Source organism: Podarcis raffonei, chromosome 14, assembly GCF_027172205.1.
Source record: "Podarcis raffonei isolate rPodRaf1 chromosome 14, rPodRaf1.pri, whole genome shotgun sequence".
Classification (NCBI taxonomy): Eukaryota; Metazoa; Chordata; class Lepidosauria; order Squamata; family Lacertidae; genus Podarcis; species Podarcis raffonei.
In genome coordinates this window covers 46,664,743-46,691,932 of record NC_070615.1, presented here as the reverse complement: position 1 = coordinate 46,691,932, position 27,190 = coordinate 46,664,743, and the positions used below count along the sequence as shown (strand labels likewise).

General features: G+C 47.3%; 2 protein-coding genes across 6 annotated transcripts in view; one reads left to right on the top strand and one right to left on the bottom strand.

Moving 5' to 3' along the window:
- FAM83G (family with sequence similarity 83 member G) overlaps positions 1-18,030 on the bottom strand; it is a 41,461-nt gene extending 23,431 nt beyond the window's left edge. The window contains exons 1-2 of the mRNA XM_053364182.1: positions 17,286-18,030; positions 4,073-4,240 (exon numbers count right to left, since the gene is read on the bottom strand). Coding sequence (XP_053220157.1) covers positions 4,073-4,240; positions 17,286-17,768 — 651 coding nt within the window. The 5' untranslated portion in view covers positions 17,769-18,030. The remainder of the gene's footprint in view (positions 1-4,072; positions 4,241-17,285) is intronic.
- SLC5A10 (solute carrier family 5 member 10) overlaps positions 1-27,190 on the top strand; it is a 94,284-nt gene that overhangs the window by 55,449 nt on the left and 11,645 nt on the right. For all 5 annotated transcript variants that reach the window (XM_053364187.1, XM_053364185.1, XM_053364184.1 and 2 more), the window contains 2 exons: positions 19,582-19,689; positions 23,161-23,311. In XM_053364187.1, the coding sequence (XP_053220162.1) occupies positions 19,582-19,689; positions 23,161-23,311 (259 nt within the window). The remainder of the gene's footprint in view (positions 1-19,581; positions 19,690-23,160; positions 23,312-27,190) is intronic.

Sequence of the window (27,190 nt, the reverse complement as noted above, 5' to 3'; positions counted from 1 at the left end):
TGACCCATTGCGCTAGCTAGTCGAAGCTTGCCTACTGCAGAAATCAATGTCAGGGTGGCTCAGGGATAGCATTGCTTCCACCTTGCTTTAACGGGCAAAGGTTTGCGGAACTAAGAATGCAAGCACGCGATATGTAAGAAGGCCGCTGGTTCAGACCAAAGGCCTATCCAGTCCACCCTCTGTTTTCCAGCCGATGTTATACAGTGGTACTTCAGGTTAAGAATTTAATTCGTTCTGGAGGTCCTTTCTTAACCTGAAGCACCACTTTAGCTAATGGGGCCTCCCACTACCGCGCGATTTCTGTTCTCATCCTGAAGCAAAGTTCTTAACCCGAGGTACTATTTCTGGGTTAGCAGAGCCTGTAACCTGAAGCGTCTGTAACCCGAGGTACCACTGTAATAATAATAATAATAATTTATTATTTATACCCGGCCCAGCTGGCTGGGCTTCCCCAGCCACTCTGGGCGGCTTCCAACAAAATATTAAAATACAGTAATGCATCAAACATTAAAAGCTTCCCTAAACAGGGCTGCCTTCAGATGTCTTCTAAAAGTTAGTAGTTGTTTTTCTCTTTGACATCTGGTGGGAGGGCGTTCCACAGGGCAGGTGCCACTACCCTCTGACTGGTTCCCTGTAACTTGGCCTCTCGCAGTGAGGGAACCACCAGAAGGCCCTCGGCGTTGGACCTCAGTGTCCGGGTAGAATGATGGGGGTGGAGACGCTCCTTCAGGTATACTGGACCGAGGCCGTTGGATCCCAAGTTTGATCCCTGGCATCTCTGGGTAGGGTGGGGATAAAGACACCCCCCACGCCAATATATGGCGAAGCTGAAAGTTGGAAGTTTCAGAACACAAGAAAGCATTTCTCACACATCACCTAGTTAAACTGTAGAACTTGCTCTCGCAAGAGGCAGTGGCTGCCACCAACTCAGATGGCTTGAAAAGAGGATAAGGCAAATTCATGGAAGATAACGCTATCAATGGCTACTATGTTCCACCTCCAGTAATGCTTCTGATACCCGTTGCTGGAAATTTCAGGAGGCAAAAGTGCTCGTGAGCTCGAATCCTGCCTGCTGGTTTCCCATAGGCTCTCTAAACCTCTGGAAGCCTTTGGGGAAAAAACCCTTAAAAAAAAAACAGCACCCACCAACGCCATCACAATTGCTCCCTCCAAACCTCCTTTCTCAAAGTCCAACTTTCCAATGGCTTTGAAGGTCAGTGCAAAGGCTCGTGGGATTGCTAGCCGCTATTTCCACTACTTTTGCCCCTTTCTGTGCCACTTCCAGGTTCGCAAAGATACGTGTGTAAATGGGGAGTTTCTTGTATTCATTTACCTGGCTGTATTCAATAGAAATAACTTCCTTGGAAAGGTGCGACTTTTACAGCCATTCATATCTCCAACCCTCCTTTTAAGCTGCCTTTGAGTTTGTCAGTCGCTGAGCCTGTTCTCCCCACTGCGATCGCTTCCTCAGAACTGGCTGTATCCTAAAGTAATTCCTGGGAGAGGTGTGCCGTTTCCTGAGCAGCGCAATAGATATGGATTTCAGAATAAAACAGCTGAACGGGGAATGTCAAGTATGCCTCCTTTTTCCTTGAACCAGCCAAGTCTAGGTCAGAGGCTGTGGTATTTATGAGACCCACGGGTTAAAGTACGATTGCGGGCTTGAAAACGAAACCACAAACTCTTGACTTTGGCACAGCTGACGTTTGACATCCAAAAGGGCAAAATGTGTGGCTCTGATTCACCAGCTGAGTCCCTGAGTTTCTCCGTGGTTGCTCTTTAACAGTCTTCCCCCATCACACATGGCCTTTTCAGCTGCGATGGAGAACACCAAGAGGGTTCTTCCTTTGTTTTCAGTACCCTTATGCACCATGATCATAGCTACGCCAGCATAAGATTTCTGGCATTGTCAATTGAGTCAGCACTGTGGCTGAGAATGTGAGCTCAGAGCCAGGAAGTCTCTGACTTTATTATTATTATTATTTCAATTTATATACCACCCTTTATCAAAAGATCCCAGGGCAGTGTACAACATTAAAAGCACATTACAGAACCTCAGTGATAAAAACCTAATAAAAAAGCATATGGACAGACAGCCTAATAGTAAAACATTCATAATGATAATAACAATCCTCTCCCCCACACTTTTAAAGTCATGGGTTATTTAAAAGCCATAGGCCTGGGTAAAGAGGAATGTTTTTTGCCTGTTGCTGAAATACATGTAATGAGCCTTTCTGGGGAGAGTATTCCACAACTGGGGAGCCACCACAGAAAAGGCCATACTCTTCATCACATTACAAGGGACCTCAAAGGCCATGTAGTCCAACCCTCTCATCCAGGATTTGTAGTGCAGGATCTTTCGAGGGCACAATCCCTTACAGCTGGGCATTCAGTCTCCGCTTAAACACTTCCAGTGAAAGTGAGCCTGCCACCTCCTGAGGCAGGCTGTTCTCCTGTTGAACACCTTCACACGGTTAGGAATTTTCTCCTAAATCTGCTTCTCTGAGGTTTCCACACATGTGGTTCTACATCTTTCCTCTGGAGCAACAGATAACGAGCCCACTCCATCTTCTGAGTGACACACCTTCAGAAGTTTGAAGGATGGTGCAAATCTCACTGTGTAGCCATTCTCTCTTAGCCTCAGTTTCCCCCCTCTGCAAAATGGGGATAATAATTTTCAGAGATGCATACGCTTTCGGCTAAACAAATTGAAATTATGTGCCAAGGACTGTTGTATTTCCCGAATGTTGTATTTTTTTTTAAAATGCATATATTATCTTCACATAATTTATTCTGCCATCTTGACTGTTTTCTAAAAATTATGCTGGCTTTGCTTCTCACAAGAAAGGACAAGTAGCTGCACGGGTCACTGACTAAAGTGTTTGTACTGACCCCTGTGAATTTATTTTACCTACCTCTCTGGCATCTGAGATCTTACTCTTTCAAGCATATTTTTACATTCATCAGTCCTAGAAACCGCCTATTTTTTAAAAAAATAATTCTCAGGAAGTTGAATTTGATACCAAATTTTGCAGGTTCCCCGGCCTGTGTGACATATACACAAACCTTCAGCCCACTTTCTGGGGCTGTTGAAAGGATTGTTGAGAGAGTGTGATGTGAAACTCATCAAAGACTTTACTTACAATAAATACATATTGGGTTGTACCTTCTCATATTGGGAGAAGGCTGGTCCTTCTCCGACTTAGACCCGTTGCAATTGATGGGTGTGACTAGGGATGCGGGTGGCGCTGTGGTCTAAGGCACCGAGCCTCTTGGGCTTGCCAGTCAGAAGGTTGGCGGTTCAAATCCCTGCAACAGGGTGAGCTCCTGTTGCTCTGTCCCAGCTTCTGCCTACCTAGCAGTTCGAAAGCACGCCAGTGCAAGTAGATAAATAGGTATCACTGTGGTGGGAAGGTAAACAGCGTTTCCATGCACCCTGGCTTCCATCACGGTGTCTGTTGCGCCAGAAGCGGTTTAGTCCTGCTGGCCACATGACCTGGAAAGCTGTCTGTGGACAAATGCTGGCTCCCTCGGCCTGAAAGCGAGATGAACGCCGCAACCTCATAGTCGCCTTTGACTGGACTTAACCATCCAGGGTTCCTTTACCTTTACCATTCATTTACTCTGGGTAGAACTGTTGAATTTGGTTGGATACAGTCCATTCATAGAATCATAGAGCTGGGACCACGGGGGTCATCTACTCCAACCCCCTGAAAATGCAGGAATCTTTTGCCCAGCTCAGGACTCAAACCCACAACCCTGAGATTAAGAGTCGCGTGCTCTTACCGACAGAGTCGCTGGCAGAACTAGTGCCATGGTGACTGCATGCAAACCCAGGACCTTCCTACCTGGATATATAAATGGATGGTGAGTTCTTCCATCTTCTTTAAAGCAATGGGCATGGAATTTGGGAAAGTTGCAATTTCAGTAATGAGAAGCTAGTAAAGAGAGAAGCTACTGATTACACTTTTGGCTCAAAGAGATCGCTTTGTGTTTAAGGCGTTGCCAGAGGTTCCTTTTTTTCTACAGAAATCTAACAGGACGACTCTTAGGGATCAGGGCTAGGCCTTACCTTGAGGTGTCCGGCGTGCATCTGGGCTCGCTCACACATCTGGAGGAAATATTTCAAGTTGGTCTCGTCCAAGATGATGTAGATGCCCACTTTCCGCTTGAAACCCGCGTCCAGGAGATCTTTGAAGATGTCTACATCCGTGAACATGTCCATGACCACAGCAACAACCTGTGGAGAGAGGCAGAGCACTTGATCACACACTTTCAAGAGTATCTTTGCATTCTTGAGGGCTAGAAACTTGATGGCGTTAGGAAGCAAACTTCCACTGGCAGGCTAGGGTGAGCTTAGAATAATACGTGAATTGCGTTGGGGATTTAGCTTGGTAACAAAGGCCTTCTCTGCCTCAGTTTGCTGTCTGTTGGAGTGGCCCTTCCTTCTTGGTAGAAAGCAGATTGTACCCCCCCCACTTTGTTTTGCATATTCCTTCTTTGGCTTAAAAAATTAATCATCCTGATTATTTTGCATTCAGAGCCTTTCATTCCAGCATATCAGTAGGGTTCCGTGTGTAAACCATTCATTAATTTAGCATTGCTGTTTTATATATATATATACCCGGTGTGTGTATGTGTGTGTGTGTGTGTGTGTGTGTGTGTGTGTATTCTGTTTTACAGTTTAGAATATTCATTTAGACAACCTTAAAATATCAATCTTCCCTTCTTCTCTTTCTATGGTTCATTTTGCAAAGCATAAATCCCTGCATATTTTATATAAACTAAACCATTCAGTATTCCATTATTACGTCCATCAAAATTTATTTACACTGTTGAATTGATCTTAATGCTGCTAACGTTTTCACATTTTCAATAAACACTTTCCAATCTTCTTTAAACAAATGTTCCTCTTGTTCTCTTATTCTATAAATTAGTTCCGCAAGCTGTGCATATTCCAACAGTTTAAGTTGTCATTCTTCTTTGGTTGGGACCTCACTTGTTTTCTATTTTGGGGCTAACAAAACAGTGGTGTACATAAATAACATTTTTTAACACCTGGGAATTTCCATCTGAATTATCCCCAGCAAAAAAGACTTTGGATTATTTTTTTTGGAAAGGTCCTTTTAAACATTTTTTTCAATTCACTATAAATTATTTCCCAATACCCTTTTACCCTTTTACAGGTCCACCACACATGAAAGAACATACCCTTGACCTCACTGCATCTCCTTACTTCCTCTCATTGCTTCCTCTTTATGGGAGGTAAGGATGCTCTCACCTGACCCATTTCACAGATTGGGAAGCTGAGGCACACATGGCCAAGTGGCATGCATATGCCATCAACTGAATCCACTAAATGCAGATCTATCTATCAGGCAGTGCCTCTCGTCCTGACCTACTTAAGCTTCCCCTGTGTGCAGCCGGCCAATTTGCTAGCTGCCTGATGTCAAAGCCCTCTCATCATCTTCCTTATCACTGAAAAATGATCTGTCGCTGTTTTCTTTATAAAGCTTATGGCAATTGTACAAAGCACCTTGTAATTATTATTAATCTATAGCCTTTCTACGGGATGCGGGTGGCGCTGTGGGTTAAACCACGGAGCCTAGAACTTGCTGATCAGAAGGTCAGCGGTTCGAATCCCTGCAACGGAGTGAGCTCCCATTGCTCGGTCCCTGCTCCTGCCCACCTAGCAGTTCGAAAGCACGTCAAAGTGCAAGTAGATAAATAGGTACCGCTCCAGGGGGAAGGTAAACGGCGTTTCCATGCGCTGCTCTGGTTCGCCAGAAGCGGCTTAGTCATGCTGGCCACATGACCCGGAAGCTGTACGCCAGCTCCCTCGGCCAGTAAAGCGAGATGAGCGCCGCAACCCCAGAGTCGGCCACGACTGGACCTAATGGTCAGGGATCCCTTTACCTTTATAGCCTTTCTACTGCCCACTGCAAATGTGTGACGCACTTCATGCACAGTTTATTGACTTCCTTATTCTATTTACATTGCACCTATCCTCCAAGCAGCTCAAGGTGCCACACATGGCTTCTCCCCAGCCCCATTTTATCCTGTTGTTGTAAACAAAACCTGCCCTTCTTCCCTTATGGGGTATCCAAGAGCCCGTTTAGAGTCCTTACGTGGGTTCCCTATTGGTGGGAGAAAATAACAGAGGCCAACCAGAGAATATTGAGAAGCTAAGCAGCTAGTAAGCCTGATCTTTATTGATCTGTTGCAACAGGGTCCTTACTCACCACACAAAGGAGGGAGGAGGAACCCAGAACAATGGTGTGCAAGCCCTTATATAGACTTTTGAAATTTCCACCCTGTAGATCAAGACACCCCCCCATACATCATACCTACATCACAGAAGGTCTGAAATCTGAGTGCTTTGTTTACCTCCTATCTGACAGGTTACCTGTTTAATGGTCACTTGATTGGATTGCCTGGGGAGTCTGGCCAGTCTTTTGTAATGATAAATACTTAGTTCCTGATCCAGGTCACCAGGCTCGCAGCTAGTAAGCCTGATCTTTATGGATCTGTTGCAACAGGGTGCTCCCCTCACACGCAGGAGGACGGAGGAGGACCCCGAACAAAGGTGTGCCTGCCATTATATAGACATTTTTAATTCCCTGCCCTGGAGCTCAAGACCACCCCTCCATACATCACAGAAGGGGTATAACCCAAGACCACCCCCACAAACATCATACCTACATCACAGAAAAGGTGGTCTACAACAGAAATTTGAATGTTGTTGTTTTTCCTGTCTGCCAGGTTTTCTGATAATGCCTTATCTGATTGCCTTTCCTGGTAGTCTGTCACCCTTTGAAATGGTGATTACTAAATTCCTGTAACAATGGGAAAGCTCCCTGACCCCCCTCCCTCCTTGCAGAGAAAACATTTGGTCAGTTTGGGAGTCAAAATGGTTTCAGGTCAGCCTTCCTGTGCTGATCTATGTACGTGCTTGGTTATGAACATTTATTATACACAGTATATATAAGACCTTAAATTTCCTTATAGTGCTGTTTAACCTGGGTTGCTATAAGGAAATGTTTGCGTCCATGCTGGCAAGAGGTGGGTGGCAGCTTCACTGGAAAACTGCTACAGCACACAAACAGTTTGGAAAGTGGCAACCGCTGTCAGAAAGAGGATTAACCTGGAGGCCTGGCTGAACAAATGCAGTTAGATAAACAGCACCCTGCGTCTACTTGCTAAGGCAGTTCTGTTTGCTTGGAGGCACCGGCTGGTATCTGCAGCCTGGCTAGAAGCTAAGTTGCCTTTGTGCAGGCTCCAAAGGCATCTTTGAAGATTTCCCTTCCAAAGCGACAGTTCTCGGCTTATATTTTTTTCCTTTCTCAGTCGGGGTTGTTTTGCAGCATTTCTCCGCCTAACGTGGAAAACATGCAGAACTCTGCAAATCCTGTGCTGTGGCAATTTTGTAGAATTGTGGAGCTGGAAGGGACCCAAAGGTCATCTAGTCCAACCCCCCGCAATGCAGGAATCTCAGCTAAAGCATCGGCCACCCAACCTCTGCTAAAAAAAACCTCCAAGGAAGGAGAATTCACAAATCCTCACATCAAATGTCAGGGATCAATTATAAAACGTATTCTGTCTAAAAACTGGACAAAGAGGGAGTGTGTTGGACCTTGCCAGGGAGAGTGTTCCAGAATTGTGGGGCCAACACTGAGAAGGTTTCCACCAAAGGTTTAACTTGCATCCTGCTATGGTTCCACAAACCCCTTTCTGTTTCCTTAGTAAGAAAAGATGTCTACCTATTTCCCACTGCCAGATATTATTTTTTCCATACTGATCGGTCTTAAGCATAGATTCCAGCCCCCACCTCTCTCTCTCTCTTTCTTTCATTGTCTTCTGCTTCTTTTCCCTTAGATTTGAACACACCAGCTGGGTATTCAGAATATGCTGTCAGTCTGCATTTCTGAATGGATTAGAAACAAAGGGGCATTAATGTCGCTGTGGTTTAGATTCCTTCCAGGCTGTTTATGGAAGTGGAGAGGCTGTGTGGCCCTTACTTTCCTCTTTTAATTAGCGCGTATAAAATGTCAGGTCATTTCGGTACTGGAGAAAAACAGGGGCATTATTAATTCACCTGTTTTCCCACCTTCTCAAAGGTGGCTGCTGGTCTGCGTCCAGAAACACACAATTAAGAGTCGGACGGTTAACTGTTGGGAAAGCCAGAGGTAGGAACAAAGTGAATTTTGCTAAGCACACCTGTTTATTCTCCCTCTCCTTTCATCTTCAGGACGCCAATCATTTTGCATCCTGCAATTACTAGCGAGATTCACGGTTTTGGGGGGAGGTGCAAGTGTGGGGGAGAATGGGATTGTGCCGTAGAGAAAGGAACCCATTGGAGGTCAGATTGCAAAAGCATCTTTTAGGAAGCTGGTTTTAAGTTGTAGGTTTTAGGTTGTTGAGAAGCAGCTGAATTGGTGTGAATTGTTGCCTTGGAAATCTCAGAACCCCTTTCAGCACAGGCTATGCTATTGAGGGGTGACGCTGTGGGTTAAACCACTGAGCCTAGGACTTGCTGATCAGAAGGTCGGCGGTTCGAATCTCCGCGACGGGGTGAGCTCCCGTTGCTTGGTCCCTGCTCCTGCCAACCTAGCAGTTCGAAAGCACGTCAAAGTGCAAGCGGATAAATAGGTACCGCTCCGGCGGGAAGGTAAATGGCGTTTCCGTGCGCTGCTCAGGTTTGCCAGAAGCGGCTATGTCATGCTGGCCACATGACCCGGAAACTGTACACCGGCTCCCTGGCCAATAAAGCGAGATGAGCATCGCAACCCCAGAGTCGGCCACGACTGGACCTAACAGTCAGGGGTCCCTTTACCTTTACGCTATTGAGAACATCAGGACAGTCCTTCAACGGGTTCAGACCAAAGGCCCATCTTAGCACAACATCCTCTTTCCCACAGCGGCCAACCAGAAGGTAGTTGGGAAGCCCCAAAGCAAAATAGGAAGGCAACAGCCCTGCCTGTTGTTTGCCCTCAACATTATTACTCCCAGGTACACTACCCCTGCAGGTGGAGGTTCTGTTTCATGCTCATGGCTCCCAGCACTAGGAATGGAGGATTTCAAGTTTCTGGAGGTTGCTTTGCACTGGCCAAACTACTGGATAAATCTGCGGGTCCTGTAGCTTATCCTCCTTCGGGTCAGAATGTGACAATCCTGGATTTTTTCCTCTGATACAGTTTGGCAAAAACATTTTTGTAGCTCATCGAATTGTAGATGGCTAGGAATGATTCCATCCTACTTGGATTGCAAAGTGGGCTCACTTGATCCCACGTGGCAGGATCACGATCCAAATTGGATCCATGGCCCAATTCAGTATCCACGGCCTGGTGGACTCCAGCTGCTCAAGACTTGCCACTATCAGCTCCAGTTTGCACTGGGACTCTTTTAAATCTCCCTGTCTGTATGTTTCTCTGCCTCCGGCTCCCGGCAGTGCCCTGGCGAGTGATATCATCAAACCGCGCCGCCGAGCTCAGAACTGACCGCCATGTTGCGAGGGGCAGAGAGGCAGGATCCGCTGCTGGGGCAGCGCTGTGGGGGGGGGGGCAAGCCTAAAAAAACGGGACGGCCAATTTCAAGTCAGAAGCTGTGATGGCTTTACCAAATGCTGGAACCGTATGACATGGCTGACACCCAACAGAGCTTGTGCAGATCTGTTATCACCCAGAGTTCCATCTAGAAGCTTCTCTCACACAATCAAATACAATTCCGTTGAGTCTTTCTCCCCGCCACAATTGTTTGTGCCACAGAGGCCTTATGTCATCTGGGCAGATGTGAGAGGTGATTACGATGAGGGAAGGTATCTCCAAAGAACTTTGCCCTTGTGTTTGCTGCTCTGCTCTGCTTTATTGTCCTTCCACACCGTGCGTTCAGCTCAGCGTGATCCTCCCTCAATCCCTGCTCTGACCAAGGTCCATTCCCACACAGGCCAGGTTGAATCAGTGTGAGGGGAATGTGCTGCTTTCATAGAATGTGAGGTAACAGGCTTGGAGCCCAGTGTCAGATTTACGTATAAGCTAAACAAGCTACAGCTTAGGGCCCCACTCTCTTGGGGGCCCCCAAAAAAATTAGAGGAAAAAACAACCCTGGATGTACATTTCCAAAATATAAGATAAGAAGCAAATAAAATAAAACCTACATACAGCAACAGTGTTTTATGTTGCATAGGCTCCTATGGTGTAAGTCATAGGCCCTGCCTGCTAGCCTGCTCCCTAAAATATCATTGGTTTGCTCATTTCTATATATAGGGTGCCTACACTCTGCATGTACTGAAGGGACAGGTTACCCAAAACCTGACTGTGTAGTCACCCCAACTAGTGTGTAGTCATGTCAACTAACCTGTCCCTTCAGTACAAATGGCTTGAGATACCTATTAGGTCCATAAATTACCATATAGCATATATTCAATACAAAAAACAGTGACAGTTTGTTGTTGACAAAGGACCCCTGACCGTTAGGTCCAGTTGCGGACGACTCTGGGGTTGTGGCCCTCATCTTGCTTTGCTAGCTGAGGGAGCAGGCGTTTGTCCGCAGACAGTTTTTCTGGGTCATGTGGTCAGCATGACTAAGCCGCTTCTGGCGAACCAGAGCAGCACATGGAAACATCGTTTACCTTCCCGCCGGAGCGGCACCTATTTATCTACTTGCATTTTGATGTGCTTTCGAACTGCTAGGTTGGCAGGAGCAGGGACTGAGGAACGGGAGCTCACCCCGTCGCGGGGATTCGAACCGCTGACCTTCCGATCGGCAAGCCCTAGGCTCTGTGGTTTAGACCATAGCACCACCCGCATCCCTGACAAAGGACAGCTGGACATATAAAGGGCCCCGTTACCTTCAGTAGCTTAAGGCCTCATCATTTCCAGCCATGTTTTGAAACAGGAGTTGTAGATAAACCACATAACGACAGAAACCAAGAGATGGAAGTAGCGAGGGGAGGGGAAATTCTATCACATTTAAGGCCGACTCTATCAAATGTGCACTTTCTGAAACAATGTGCAGACTGAAACATAGCCATTCTTCAAAATTAAAACCTCTACAAATTTTGCAGTGCAGTTTCTCCAAGCACACAGTGCTTACCAAAGCACTTATAACAGGTGAGAGAGTCCATAAAAACGAACTTCATCATGAAAATAACATACATATGGGGAGAAATTGCTTTGAGAAAATTGTACCTTAGTCAAAACTGTGCATAAAAATTGGAGAAATTTGCCCCAAAATGCTGAAAAATTAACCAATGGAGAATTTTTTTGGGTGGGGGGTGGGAATCACAGATTGCTGCAGAAAGGTGAAGAGCTGAACCAAAGATTAGGAAACTGAGAAAACAGCAATGGGCAGATCCTCCCATCACTTGTCTTGAGACATGGGCTGTTTAGGCTGTTGCATGCATGCAGAGATTAGTGAAGAAGAAGAAGAAGAAGAAGGAAGGAAGGAAGGAAGGAAGGAAGGAAGGAAGGAAGGAAGGAAGGAAGAAAACTGCACTAGGGGTATATAATGAAATACAGATATATGAAAATATCCTGCAAAAATAAGCTTGAGCAGATGCACTGTAAACCACATTGGAATATTGCTTGGCTCCTGTGAAGGAACACATGGAATGAGCCCAGGCAATTCTTGTCTGTAGCCACTGGTGCATACTCAAAATGGGTTACGTTTCCAAACACCTCTTCAGATAATGCTCCAGATCTGCCATTCACAGTTTTCCACCTCTGCTATGTAGGAGCAGGCCTTGAACGTGCTTGCTGATGGAGAAATGGCTCTGACTTAGCCGTCAAGGTGATTGCCAGTCTTTAGAGACGGGGAAATGCATGAAGTGGGGGCAACAGCAAGCCAACACGGCTAAGAGAGGACAGAAAGATGTCAAGCCAGCTGGAGGTGGATCTCAGAAGGATAGATCCAGTTATCCTCCACATCACCCAGAAACCATTAAATCTGGAATATATGTTATGAGTGGTGTGGAACTCATCAGTTAATATGCATAATGACCAGCCATTGTGCACATTCGCCACAGAGAATGTGGACAGTCCACAAAAGCTTGTGTCATAAGCAAGGGCTGTAGCTCAATGGTAGAACATCTGCTTTGCATGTAGGAGGTCCTGGGTTCAGTCCCAACATCTCTGGGTAGGATGGAAACTCTGGATAGTCTCTGCCAGACAGTGTAGATAATACTGAGCTAGCTGGACAACTCCCTGTGCTCCTAATAAATTTGTTGGCCCTCAAGGTGCCACACAAGACTTGCACTAGCCAGCCTGGTAAGCCCCAAAGCAAGGCATGAAGTCTCCTCCTTCCAACAGCCCAGAGGTGGACTTCCTCTGAACCTGGAGCTTCCATATAGCCATGGTGACTAATGGTGACCATCCTGCCTGCCTCTGATGAATGTTCCAAGCTAGCGAATGACAGTATGGACTAGGGATGGTGTGATTGTTCCACAGTCATGCTTCGTAAGCCATTCAGCCACACATGCATGGCCACCCATGTCGCTGCATCTCCAGAGGACGCTTTGTCCACCTGACACACCATCGTTGGGTCGCAGCGAAGCCTCTAAAGCGGACACTTCAGGTGTTATGAATGTTGCAGAAGGGCAACAAGCAGCCTTCCGCGTGTCCGTTTTCGGCCAACAGGGAAACACAAAGCGAGTTGAAGCTGGGAGCTCATCAGACATTCGGGAAGATGCTAAATCCCCCCAAAATTATTCCCAGCTCCAGAACAAGTTGCCCTAGGAGGAGTCAGATCCTCCTCTATTTTTCTTTTTTTTTTATCTCGCTAAAGAAAAGTTTGGGCAGAAAGGTCTTAAGTATAACACATTCTACATCAGAGCCACAATATCTTTCCTACCTGGTGACCGTAACAGTTATTTCGCCCACTCTCATTGACGCCTGCTTTCTGGCATTTGCTTCCCAATGAATCCCTTCGGAAAGGCTTCCTGGAGCTTAAACCAGCCTCCCTAACCTGGTGCCCTCGGGATAGCTTGGACCACAACTCCCATCAGCCCCAGCTAGAACACCCAAGGGTTGGGACTGATGGGAATTGGAGGGGGGGATGTAAGAAAGCATTGATTTCTGTTCCAACCCAAGTTTGTCACATGCAGCGCTGTTTCTCTTCTGCTGCAGTTTGGCTTCTGATCAAAACTGTGCTACTTATCTTTTGGCCTGCTGTGGTGGAATTTTACACAAGGAACTACGTTATCATGGTGTTACTGTGCACCATCCATTTCAGTGCAAAGGAAACACCGCGCAAATAGCTGCTGGTGCTGAGGAAAGCCATCAATTGCATATTATTTGCGGGCTGAAAACAACATTGGCAGCTGCAAATGCCAAACGTATCTGCTGGGTTGATTTCCATTCTGAGCACCAGCAATTTCCATTCTGAGCACCAGCAAAGCGGAGTCGCTTCTACACACTAGGTGAGATGGTGGTGACCTAAGATAGGAGTGCAACCTTTGGGGGCCAGCTTGGTATCATGCTAGCCCTGGTCCAGTTTGTCCAGCCAGCCCTTAGCGGAGTCAGCCTGGTCCTTTCATGGAGCATCATTGGCTCTGACTCTCCCTTTTTTAACTGAGCAAATTATGGAGCCACCCATCTCTTTGATGGTGCAATTGAAGGAGGACTTCAAAGTGCCTTGCTGTGACCACAGATTTGATCATGGGTTGACTGTGCCTAACGCTCATTATCTCTCCTTATTATTTGATGCACCATAGCTTTAATTCTTAGCACAAGCTCGCTAGGAACTCCTTGCTGGATGGGAGCAAGGACCCATCTCCTTCAGTTTCCAAAGCAAATGTAACTGAGAGTGTCAAATTGCAAGGCAGAGTCTTGCTAGCACCTTTAAAGGTAAAGGTAAAGGGACCCCTGACCATTAGGTCCAGTCATGGCCGACTCTGGGGTTGTGGCGCTCATCTTGCTTTACTGGCCGAGGGAGCCGGCGTACAGCTTCCGGGTCGTGTGGGCAGCATGACTAAGCTGCTTCTGGCGAACCAGAGCAGGGCACGGAAATGCCGTTTACCTTCCCACCGGAGCAGTACCTATTTATCTACTTGCATTGGCATGCTTTCGAACTGCTAGGTTGGCAGGAGCAGGGACTGAGCAACGGGAGCTCACCCCGTCGCAGGGATTCGAACCGCCGACCTTCTGATCGGCAAGTCCTAGGCTCTGTGGTTTAACCCACAGTGCCACCTGCGTCCCTTGCTAGCACCTTTAAAGACCAGTATATTAATTGTGGAATATTCTTTAATGGGCCAGAGTCCACTTTGTCAAAAGGTCATCGCATGCTAGCTGTTTGCAACATCTGGTGCTCTGAGATATGCTGCCCCTGAACATGGATGTTCCATAGTGTGTAAGCATGGCAAATACTTACAGACCGAGCTATCCTTTGTGGTTATATTCTGTTAGGGTCTCTGTCAGGGATGGGGAACCTGTGGCCTTCTAGTTGCTGTGGGACTCCCAATTCCAATCCCGCCAGCCAGAGTGTCTAGTGCTCAGGCACCATAGGAGACACACAAGCTACATCTGGAGGGCCACATGACACCCGTCCCTTGGTATGTATTCTAACAAGCAAAGCACAGTAATAATATGCATGATGTTTCTGCGGAAAATAAACCAGGGCTCTATAATTTAGTTTCTCATCAGCACCAGATGACTGGCAGCTGAATGTGTGAAGTGACCGTTGTGCCAAAGCAGAATGTGTGAGGTGATCTGGGATGCTTCATTTTCATGCGCAAGCAGCCCTTTGACGCTCCAGTCACCAAGTGAGGGGTGTATATGTGAGAGGGCTTCTCCACCCTTACATTTTGCCCAAGCATAGGTCTGCCCTCGAAAGCTCTGTGTTTTGAGTGTTTGGTTTTATTTTTGCCCCATGGAATTTCATTCCTTAGTGCTCATTCAGAACAAACGTCAAATGGGGTTTCCCACAGATAGCCATTTGCTCCGATGGAGCTTTAAAGACTGGGTTTTCATGGGGAAATCTCTGGAGGGGAAAAAGAAAGAGTGCTCATACACAGAGCTTTGAAGTACAGATTGTGTCTGGAATGAGCAGGTGAAATTTAAATGTGGCTAAGCCCTGAACCAGCCTTCTCTGCCATGAGTTAAAACACCCTTAACCACCCATCTTGGTTTCCTAACAGTTATCCTCGCTGCCCCATCCCTTTACAAAATGCTGCTGGAGTAGCAGCCAGAGGTGGTGCTCTCTAGAGGTTAGAATAATAGAACTGTAGAGCTGGAAAAGGGACTCCTGAGGGTCATCTAGTCCAACCCACTGCAATGCACTCCCGACTCCCATTAGCCCTAGTCAGCCTGTCCAATGGGAAGGGGTGGTGAGAGGTGGAGGCCAGCAATATCTGCCTCTGTGGTTGGAGGCAGTAATGCTTCTGAATTGTGGTTGCTGGAAACCATGGGAGGGGAGAGTGATGCTTTTGCACTCGGGTCCCACTTGTGGGTTTCCCCATAGGCATCTGGTTGGCCACTGTGAGAACTGGATTTTGGACTAGATGGGCCACTGGCCTGATTTAGCAGGCTCCTCTTATGCTCTTAACCTATAGAAGGCACCAGGCTTATTACCCCTGTTGCAACGGAAAGACAGTTTTATTCCAGCTAGATTTGGCTAGGTTACTGAGAACCAGCCTTCCCTAAAGTTTGAAGATGGATTTCAGGCACTGGGGTTATTCCGCCCCCCACTGTTACTATCCAAGCTGAAACTGATCAAGCAAAAACAGGAGGAGGACCGATCAGAGCTTTTGGAGTGTGATATCAATGAAGCTTAGGCACGACGAGACTGTTTCTGCTTTCTGTGGGTTTCAGCATGGATTGAAATTGTTTGCGGTTGATGTCGGATTTTACATGAGCAGCCGTTCATCTTGCCCGTCCTTGCAGCAGCCTGAGAAGTAGGTCACTGTTACTCCCATTTTACAGATGGGGAAACTGAGATGCAAGCTGCCCCAGGACACTGAGCCACACTGGCGCTCATCGGCTGCACACTGATGCAGAAAAGGCCTGGGATGAAAGGCTGCCCTTCCTCCTCTTCCAGGCTTCACACGCCGGATTTTCTAATTGCAACAAATTGGGCTGCTTCTGTTCTGTGTTCTAACCTTGTCCCGTGACCTTTCCACAAGGAAGGAAGGAAAGGACAGTTTGATTTCAACCATCATTTAAGCTTGGAACTGTGGCTGGGGTTCTGGCTAGGGCTGTGTGAAGAGAGTACAGTGGTACCTCTGGTTAAGAACTTAATTCGTTCCGGAGGTCCGTTCTTAACCTGAAACTGTTCTTAACCTGAGGCACCACTTTAGCTAATGGGGCCTCCTGCTGCTGCCGCGCCGCCGGAGCACGATTTCTGTTCTCATCCTGAAGCAAAGTTCTTAACCTGAGGTACTATTTCTGGGTTAGCAGAGTCTGTAACCTGAAGTGTATGTAACCTGAAGCGTCTGTAGCCTGAGGTACCACTGTACTAGCGATGACATACATCAAAGAGGGACATGCATGAGGGCTGACCAAAGTTGTTGACCTTTTTTTAGGATAGAAGTTAAGCTTTCCCCGCCCAATTAAGGACTTTAGGATTAAACCTGGCTGGACTTTGCACATGCTTGACAGACAGAGTGCCTTTCACCACCGAATAACCATGCGTATCTGCAGTTGGGGAGCCACGTTTACAGATCAGAGGTTGCCCCTTTCCTGATAGGTTTGTACCCCACAGTGCTGAGCACTGAGCAGAATGGTAAAGGCTACATAAATGACTTTCTGGGGAGCTCATCAGATGGTCAAAGTACCATAAGCAAGACGGAGTCTTCTCTTTGCCATCCATTCCACCTCTCCACTCCATTTCACAGAATCATAAAACTGTACAGTTGAATGGGACCACAAGGGTGTAGGAATCTTTTGCCCTAAGTGGGGCTCAAACCCACAACCCTGAGATTAAGAGCCTACGGCTTTCAGTGGCCTCAGTGACCAACATGCAAGAGGAGGGGGGGGGGAAACCCCGGCATAGTGAGCTCCTGATCAGCTATGTCCCCATTTCCCCGTCACTTTGAACCAGCAGCGACTGCCCAAACTGCCTTGCTCCCCCTCTCATTCCTCGGGGAGATTGGATCAGTGCCGCAGAGCTTATCTGCCACCAACACCGGCGATAGGTACAGACAGGATGAGCTCATTCTGGAACAGACCAGACTTGCCTGTGCATTATCCTCTAGGCAAACCTCTGGAGGAGACAAAAGGGATGTTTCGGTTGGGCAAGAGGGGAGATCTCTAACCACCCACCCCCAAACGCAGCACCCAGAGGGCAACTCTCACCTTCTGAGCCTGGAAGATCATCTTGCGGACGACCTCCTTGATGTGAGGTTGACAGTCAATAGGCGGCTGCATGTAGACAGTAGCTCTGGTCACCCCACGGTAAGCGATGGTCTCCGGCCATCCGAGGTCCAGCTGTGGAATGGACCGGTCGGACCTCTGCGGCCAGTATTCCAAAGAAGGCACTTGGTCCTGTTCGCCGTTCTGACTGCTGAGGTCGACCCCACCATCATGCCCTCGGGGGATGAACTCCGAGCCGGGGTCGTAGGTCTCCAGCGTATCCAAAATCTTCTTGAGCTCCAGCTCCGAAAGGAAGTCCCTGATGTTCTCCTTCTTGAGGACCTCGTAGAAGGCATCTGGCCCTTTCGACGCCAGAGCCTCCAGCGCCAGCCTCTGCTCTTCGCTGTAGAAGAACTCCGGTTTGGATTCGCTGGAGCGCCAGTTGACATGACTGTCATCAAGACACTGGACCTGAGAGAAAGCCATGATCCCTGGTCCAAGGAGGAGGGGAACGTCCGCCCAAAATAAATAAAAAAGGTGGATAATTTAATGAAATAATTTAGTGAGGTGTATCCCTGAGTTTAAGGAAAAACTAGCAGCAAATAAGGCCCCTCCTAGCTTCTTGGCAATTCCTCGTGAACAGTTTCCCTTTGCGGCTTAAAGAAACAACAACATCCACCCAAGAGTCCTTTGGCCTTAACTGTCTTTAAACACTGGCATTCAGTTTCCCAGCTTACCCATCATCTCATCTCAGTGGAGTAAAAAAAAATTTGTGGATAGGACGAAGGAAGTTTGCTCAAGTTCCTTCCCCGAACTTTCAGAAACAGGCAGGGAGCAACGGACAGAGGCATTCAAGCTTAAATGCTTAAATGTTCCGGCGGCTTTGAAATCCTCGCTTGGCTGTTGCTTTCCCTTTAGCCTTTGGACACCCAGCTTCCTTCACCTCTACCCTTGGTCTTCCAAATTTCCATAAGAAAATAAAGAGGAGCAAGCGAGACGCTCCCCAGAATCAAACAAATAACAGGAGTTGGAAGCAGGAATTTTTCCTTTTCGCTGGACAGGATTCAGAAGGGGTAGTTTTTCATTCTTTCCAGCTCGTAGATTACTCTGTCAGGTGGAAGGGGAGAGCAGGTTTCGTTCGAGGGTGAATTTATTTATTTTTTGCTGGTCGGCAGCCTGGCAGCTCAGCAGGTCTCAGCCAGAAATGGAAACCTGGAGAGTGTGAGCGGAGCAGAGGAGAGAGAAAAAGAGAGAAAAGCAACAGCTTGAGTAATTTGCTCCTCCCTGCACCACCTGCCGTCACATGTCTCCCCGCCTTCGGAGAGTCCCTGTTCCTACCTGTCCATTAACTCCTTCGGCTGCATCGCAAATGCGTGCTGCTTCTGCCCGGATCTATTGCATGCGTGGAAGGCCGGAAATTGACTCACCCGTGAGAAGCCGGTGTCCCTAGATTTCCTTATCAGGCTGAGGGAGGGAAGGAGGGAGAGAGAGAGAGAGGGAAGTCCTGGCCTGGCTGAGCTTTAAGTTTGATGTTTTGTTTGTGGTGTTTTTTTCTTTCAAAAAATTGCCGGCGTTCCTCCAGCTCCTGTATTTGCCTTCCCAGTGGAGCATAGCTGGTGGAGCTTGTTTGATTCTTTCCCACTTGTATCTTGGAAGGAAGCCCCACACTGTGTGCTTTAGGGCTTGCTCTCCTCGTGAGTAGGTTTCGGAGGGCAGCTTCTCAGCATCATCCGCTGGGAATCCAGGGCCTGGTTTCCTTCTTTCTCTTGCCGCCGTCCCTTTTGTCTTCTGGCTCGGGTCAAAGGTCAGTCTTGGAAAGCACCTGTGGCCACTCAGATGCTTAAGCGGGGCTGGAAGGCAACAGCTTTCCCATGCAGCTTGTGTCCAGCAACTGGAAATCAGAGATACACTGCCTCTGAGTATGGAGGTTACACTTTGCACATCTGTGTGTGAAACTTCCTTGGAGTTGGAAAGAGCAAAGAAGTTCTCTGCTTGTGTGGGTACCCATGAGCTTTCCAGAATCTTGTGAAGCTCTGGGTTGACATGAATGCCATTTATTTATTTATTTATTTATTTATTTATTTATTTATTTATGTAATTGTTAATATCATCACCATCAGTGGTGCCCATTGGTGCTGGTAGGGCTGATCAGTAGGTGGCGCCAGAGTCAATAAGAGGCTTTAAACCTCTCTGCCCACCCAGCCCAGCTCGAAGGACAGCCGAATTTTTGGCTTCTCTCACAGGCACCCAGAAAGTCAATGGTTGCTCCCCAACCACTCGCTCTTTGTGTCTGTTTCAGATGCCGTTGGCTGCGTCGACCCCGAAGAATGTTCCCGAGTGTGTGGGTCCGAGGTGGGCTGCTCCAACATCGCTTACCCCAAACTGGTGATTGAGCTCATGCCCAGTGGTAAGAGAAGCCGAGGCAGTGCTGCCTTCCTATTGGCCGGTTGGGTGTTCCTCTAGTCCCGCCTTACTCTCTAACAGGCAACCGCTTCCTCTTTCCGCTTACATTCATTTAGGGCAGCCTTCGGCAACCTGGTGCCCACATGGCTGTTTCAGACAGCCGCTCCAGAAGGATACCATGGTTGATGGTATCAAAAGCCGCTGAGAGGTTGAGGAGAATTAACAGGCATGTGTTTCCCTTGTCTCTGTCTCTCTCGACAGAGGTCATCATACAGGGCGACCAAAGCGGTTTCTGTGCCAAAACCGGGCCGGAACTCCGACTGAAATGGATTCAGGTTATATCAATTTCTTCCAAAAGCGCCTGGATCTTGTCTGCGACCACTCACTCCAGAACCTTTCTCAGGAAAGGGAGATTAGCAACTAGTTTATCTAGGGCACCCATGTTGGCAAAGCCTGGTTTAGAGTGCCGGAAAGAAAACAAAAACAGCTTGGATTTATCTTGCCATTTCCCAAGAATTCCACCCTGCCATCTGAACGAGGAACCACAAACCATTACTAATGGGGGAATTAGCACGGGTGTCTCTTGGTACAAATGTGATTATGGGCGCTGCTGTGTTCTTTGCCCAACCCCCCTCCAATGTTTGTTCTTAAAGGGGAATGGCTGTGCCTTTTGAGGCTTAGGTAAAGGGACCCCCAACCATTAGGTCCAGTCGTGACCGACTCTGGGGTTGCAACACTCATCTCACTTTATTGGCTGAGGGAGCCGGCGTACAGCTTCCAGGTCATGTGGCCAGCATGACTAAGCCACTTCTGGCGAACCAGAGCAGCCCACGGAAATGCCGTTTAACTTCTTGCTGAAGCGGTACCTATTTATCTACTTGCACTTGATGTGCTTTCGAACTCCTAGGTTGGCAGGAGCAGGGACCGAGCAACGGGAGCTCACCCCGTCCGTCGCGGGGATTCAAACCGCCGACCTTCTGATCAGCAAGTCCTAGGCTCTATGGTTTAACCCACAAAGCCACCCACATCTTAACTTCCTCGTTCGGAACCCCATGGGGGTGAGGCTGGGGGCGTAGCCAGGACTTCATATTATCCAGGACAGCAGCCCCTCAGCCCTGGCCAGTAAGGGCAATGGTCAGCGATGGTGGGAGCTGACGTCTAGCAACACTGGAGGCCCACAGTTTCCCCACCATACTTTTCTCCATTGCTGATAAAACTGCTAGCGCATTTGCAGAGCTAAGCAGGGTCTGGTATGGTTTCTAATTGGATGGGGGACCGTGTGATGAGATTCTTGCATTGCAGGGGGTTGGACTAGATGACCCTCGGGTCCCTTGCATCTCTACAATTCTATGGTTCTACAAAAGTTTCAGCTTCAGAGGCTGGGTCTTGCACAAGGATTTTCAAATTTTCTGTCTTCCGCATCTGCTGGGATACCCCTGATTGGGGGACGATTCTGGGAGTTTCTGGAGGAATGCATGTGGGCCAGTCCTGTGGGGTCATATTGTTGCCCTGCATGAACTAAGAACGTGTTTTGAGATTGTACCAAACAGTCCCTCTTGCAGAAGGTGCGTTACAGGGGAAAGAGACATATTCTTTGGGTGGGGGGAGCTGCCTTTCAGAGACGTTTGTCTGCCATTTGCCGAGGAATCCCTGATCACATTCAGATAAGCCTCAGGGTGCCCTAGAAAAGTGACCTCAGGATGGAGACAAGATGCTTTGAACAAGGCTTACTAAATCTTGTTCCTCAACTTGAAGACTCTTGTATAAGGAGAGCTTATAAGGCAATAAACAACTATTTTACTTTTAAAAGACAACTGAGGGCAGCCCTGTTTAGGGAAGTTTTTAATGTCTGATGCTGTATTAGTTACAGATAGGTAGCCGTGCCATAGTCAAAACAAAAAATTTTTCCCCTTCCAGTAGCACCTTAAAGACCAACTAAGTTAGTTCTTGGTATGAGCTTTCGTGTGCATGCACACTTCTTTGTGTGCATGCACACACGAAAGCTCATACCAAGAACTAACTTAGTTGGTCTTTAAGGTGCTACTGGAAGGAAAATTTTTTTTGTTTTGATGCTGTATTGTTTTTAATATTCGGTGGAAGCTGCCCAGCTCTGAGGGCCTTCTGGCGGTTCCCTCACTGCGAGAAGCCAAGTTACAGGGAACCAGGCAGAGGGCCTTCTCGGTAGTGGCACCCGCTCTGTGGAACGCCCTCCCACCAGATGTCAAAGAGAACAACAACTACCAGATTTTTAGAAGACATCTGAAGGCAGCCCTGTTTAGGGAAGCTTTTAATGTTTAACAGACTATTGTATTTTAATATTTTGTTGGAAGCTGCCCAGAGCGGCTGTGGAAACCCAGCCAGATGGGCGGGGTATAAATAAATTGTTATTATTATTATTATCATCATTATTATTATTATTATTATATAACAAGGCTTCCTTGTCTTGCCCCTCGTTGCTCCTCCCTCTTCATTTCTCTGTGTGTTCTGGGAGACCAGCGGGGAGAGGAGCAGGAGGGGGAGACCCCCTGGATTCTTCAGCAGCCAGCCTCATCCATGTCTCCTGGCCTCCTGCCTCTGCTTCTGCCTCTGAGTCTGGACTGCTCCACCCCCCTCCCCGCTCTAGCAGTGCCAACTGTGTCCTGAGCACACCTGCCTTGAGGAGGACAAACAGTCAGTAGTTTAATTCTTTATTGACAAAGCACATGCTTATAGTAGTAAGTTCTGACGACCAACTAGCTGGCATCTCCTCCCCGGGATTGTACTCTAAGCTGGACTGTTGGATCAACAGCATGGCCCTGCCTCCACCCAGCAGTGAGTAACACCGTACAAATTGGACTTAACTCTTTATTAGCAAAAGTATGATTGGCGCAGGAGTGTCAGGCCTAAAGAGCGCAGCAACTCATCTCTAGTAGGTCCTGCCCCCGTGAAGCAGTTGCTGAGACTGAAGGTCCCTGCCTCCCCACAACTGCCTAAGTCCCCTTCTCTCCAGGGGTCCCCCCCACCAGCAATTGGATACTGTGTCTGAGTGTAGCCAACCTCTCCTCCATCCTTTTCATGCCTCTTCTGGTTCTGGGAGGCCAGAGGGAAGGGGAGCTTGTCTCAGCAGGAGGGGGAAGACACCCTGGCTTCTTCACCATCCAGACTCCTGTCTGTATCTTGGCCTCCCTCCTCTCCTTCTTCAGCTTCTGCCTCTGATTCTGGACTTCTCTCTGCCACAGACTCTCCCCACTCACTTAGCCCTGTTGCCTCTTCAGCTTCCAACCCCTCCTCCTCGCAGTCTGCTTCCTCTTCTCCCTCTGACCACTCGCCGCCATCCCACCGCCAAACAGCTGGCTCTGAGCCTTCTTCCCTTGGGGGTTCCCCCAGCTGCTGCCTCCCACAACTCCTTGGCACAGAGCCAGTGACATGTATCCATCAGGGTTAACCCTTGAAAAAAACAAAGTGGCCATTGGCTTTTTCCGGTTCCTCCCTCCAGGTCTGCGAGGGTTAATGATCGCTGTTATGATGGCTGCTCTGATGTCATCCCTGACCTCCATCTTCAACAGCAGCAGCACCCTCTTCACCATGGACATCTGGCAGAAGGTCCGGAAGGAGCCCAGCGAGAAAGAGCTGCTTCTGGTTGGAAGGTACCAGCCTGGGGCAGGGCAGTATCCCTGGGGCCGGCTCTACCGTTAGACAATGCAAAGGCAGTTTTCGCGTGTTGTGAAAGGGCAGTGCTGGTGGTTAGTTATTTGATTCATTATTTTTGGATCTATTACTTGGCCATCTTTACAAGAACTTGTGGGATTATTCTGGCTCAGGAACCTTTGTTGCCCCGGATGCCACGCGCCATGACTAGGGGATGGGGATGAACGGGAGAGAAATTTGGTTCAAGCTGAATTCGAACAAGGGGCTACCCATTTCACACTTTTTAAAACGATGTGCAAACTGCATGGATTAGAGTGGTCCAACCTCTCACACCAAAAATAATAATAATAAAGATAATAATAAATTTTATTTATATCCCGCCCTCCCCAGTCGAAGCCGGGCTCAGGGCGGCTAACAACAATCAAATAATCAAACAATCAAATAATCCAACATTCTAAAAACATTTCATTATAAAAATTAATTAAAATCAAATTAATAGCAACCGTTAAGCAAAATTCTGTGCAGGTTGCCAGAGGAGGGAGTCAGGCTGCGCCCTGACCAAAGGCCTGGTGGAACAACTCTGTCTTGCAGGCCCTGCGGAAAGATGTCAGGTCCCGCAGGGCCCTAGTCTCTTGTGACAGAGCGTTCCACCAAGTGGGCTGCAAGAGTACCTTGACAGGGAACCTGCGGGCCACACGCCAAATTCAATTCCCGTGTCTGAAATTAAAGTGTTTGCAATATATTTAATGTTATTTAATGCACACAAATTATATATTTGATTAAATATATATAATTAAATACACAGTTAATAGCTTTAATTGTTAAACTAATCTAATAGACAAACAGATGGATGTGCTTTCGTTAACAACACATGACACACACAAAAAATAAAAAATTAAGGCTTTAAAATGTTTTTTTCTTGAATGTGGCCAAGGGCTGCTAAAAAAGGGTTCAACCACCCTGGATTAGGTGAAAGCATCTATAAAAATTCACATTTTTTTTTGCAAATGACATGCAAAAATGCATCATATTAAGAAGATTTGCTTGCAAAAATGAGACGTGAACACTAAAATGCTGACAATCTTTCAAAAGGCTTTTTTTAAAAAATGCATTTTATATACCCATAGTGCAGGTGCTGCTGGCTAGCCGTATGTTGCTGGACTACAACTCCCATGATCCTCAGCCAGTATGGTCCATGAGCAGAGATAAATGGGGGTTGCAGTTCAGCCACATCTGGAGGGTCAAAGGCTCTCTGTGTGCTGCTGTTTCTCAATAATAATAATAATAATAATAATAATAATGATAATAATAATAAATATTATTAATAATAATGGACACCCTGTCGGATCTTTTCCTTGCACCAGCCAGGCATGGAAATTAACTTCCCCTGTTTATGCCTCCGTAGTCCTGCTTTCTGAATCATTTCCCGCCGTCACCAGCAACTCAGTTTATCTTCCTGCACAACAGACCTAATGATGCAGAAATCCTGCTTGCAACCGTCTCCAGATTTCAATTAATGAACATGTTTATGTAGCCGAGAGAGGACTGATGGCCAGTAACTTGAATTTCGTATGGGTGATCCAGATCATTAATTAACCGAGTGATCCGCCAATTTATTGGGTTGCATTTCTGAACAGCCCAAGGAATGCCCTATAAAAGTTGCTGTGTATCCTGCTTGACCTTCAACACAGTCTCCCTTGTCCTCATGAAGTTCTGCTGTGCCTTTAACCATGTTGCTAAAAGCTCTGCAGAATGACTTGCCCCTGCCCCTCACCAAAATGCTAGCCTGCATTCCTTGTGTTGCTCACAGTGGCAGCAGGTTGCCTGGAGGGAATTCCTCACTCACCCTGCCTTATTGACATATTTGCCCAAGTGGGTCGGTGCGGCTGGTTCAAGGCATTTTGCTGCCCGAGGCAAAACACACAATCATCTCGCCCTGTTCCATATGCGTAAACTCAATTTGGGGGAAGTACTCTTTGCTGAAAGAACCCCAGCGGAGATTTAAAATTGCAAAACATGCAGCAAAGGAAAGCATGAAAATACAGTCTGTAAAACCTAAAAAGGTGCCCTTTAAAGTGAGTTCTGAAATGTCCCCTTAAAAAGTTTCTTTCCACAGTTTCCCACTTCCCCTTGCATAGAAAAAAACCACACATTTGGAGAGTTAAAAATGGTTTGCTTACAAACTCTCCCGAGGACAGATTCATGTGCTTCAGAAAGATGCACAGGCAGTAAAACTTGGCTTAGTTACGAAGTGGCAAAAGTTCCTAGATTATTGATATAGGGACTCAAGAGAAGCCCTTTACACGCCGGTCTTCTCAGGTAGACAGGGGGATAATATTAGACCTGATTACCTGTTTCCTCCCAAGGTAAGGGACATAAACATAGCTAAATGTAGCAGGACAGCTTACTCCATGGTATTAACCCCTTTGTGCATTAATTAGACTTAAGCATGTTGGTTATATGAGGCTGGTTACCCTACAAATAAGGCAGGGTCTGCTGAGTAATGGTGGAGATATAGAAGCGAAGGATAATTAAGTTCTAACCCCATCCCTCATTTTGAAGCCCAGACAATTGACCTCCCACTTTCTTTTTATTCTTTTATTTTTTATTGAATTTATATACCACCCTATACCTGGAGGTCTCACAGAACAAAATCAAAATATTGTTTCTTCACACCAGATGTGCCAGTGATCAGCATTTGTATACTGGTCCTTCCCCCTCTCAGCAACATTGAGAATGTTCATTAAGTCAACTTTCCTTTGCTGGTCCTTGCCTCCCCCATGACAATTAAGAATGTGCGGATTTTGTGATGTCACAGCAGCTCAACCAGTGTAGGAGACTAGAGGCAGCTAATGGCTGACAGGCCTTTTTCTTCTTCTTTCCTGATAATATACACATATCTAAAGGTAAAGGACCCCTGCGTTTGTCCGCAGAAAGTTTTTCTGGGTCATGTGGCCACATGACTAAGCCGTTTCTGGTGAAACCAGAACAGCGCATGGAAATGTTGTTTACCTTCCCGCCGGAGCGGTACCTATTTATCTACTTGCACTTTGACATGCTTTTGAACTGCTAGGTTGGCAGGAGCTGGGACCGAGCAACGGGAGCTCACCCCATCGCGGGGATTCGAACCGCCGACCTTCCAATCGGCAAGCCCCAGGCTCTGTGGTTTAGACCACAGCGCCACCCGTGTCCCCCATGCACATATTTACCACAGCTAAATCTGGAACGCAGCCTCTTGCTGCTAATTTATGTGATGTGTCTTGGTCCCTGCGTTTGATTGTGCAATTTCAATTGCTGTAGAGTAGCAATTTGGGGACACTCCCCTGATGATTCCAGCCAGCCAGCCTTAGATGGCATTTGGCAAGGCGGGACACGCCTTGACTTAATTGTTTTCCTCCTTTTGTCTCTTTGGGCTTAATCGATTTGCTTCGATGTGTGAACACGGAATGAGAGAGAGCAAGAGGGAGAGGTAACCTGACAAATGAGCTGCAACGAAGCAATTAAAAACAACAACAACAAGGGAGCTTGCAGGAATGAGCCCTCCCAAATTCTAACCTAATTCTTCAGCGATTTCGCAATGCTTCATTTGTCAGTAATAAATCCAGCTACTTGGCCAGTGATTTTGTTTAAGCAGCAAATCATCAGCTTCCCAGGTCCCTTTGGCTCCATATGTGGAAAGCAGGTATACCACTTTAAACAGTCATGGCCTGCCCCAAAGAATCCTGGGAGCTGTAGTTTGTTAAGAGTGCCGTGAGTCATTGGGAGACTCCCCCATTCCACTCACAGAGCTTCATTTCCCAGAGTTCCCTAGGAAGAGGGATTGATTGTTAAACCGCTCCGGGAATTGGAATTGGAGGTCTCCTACCAATTCTCAGCAC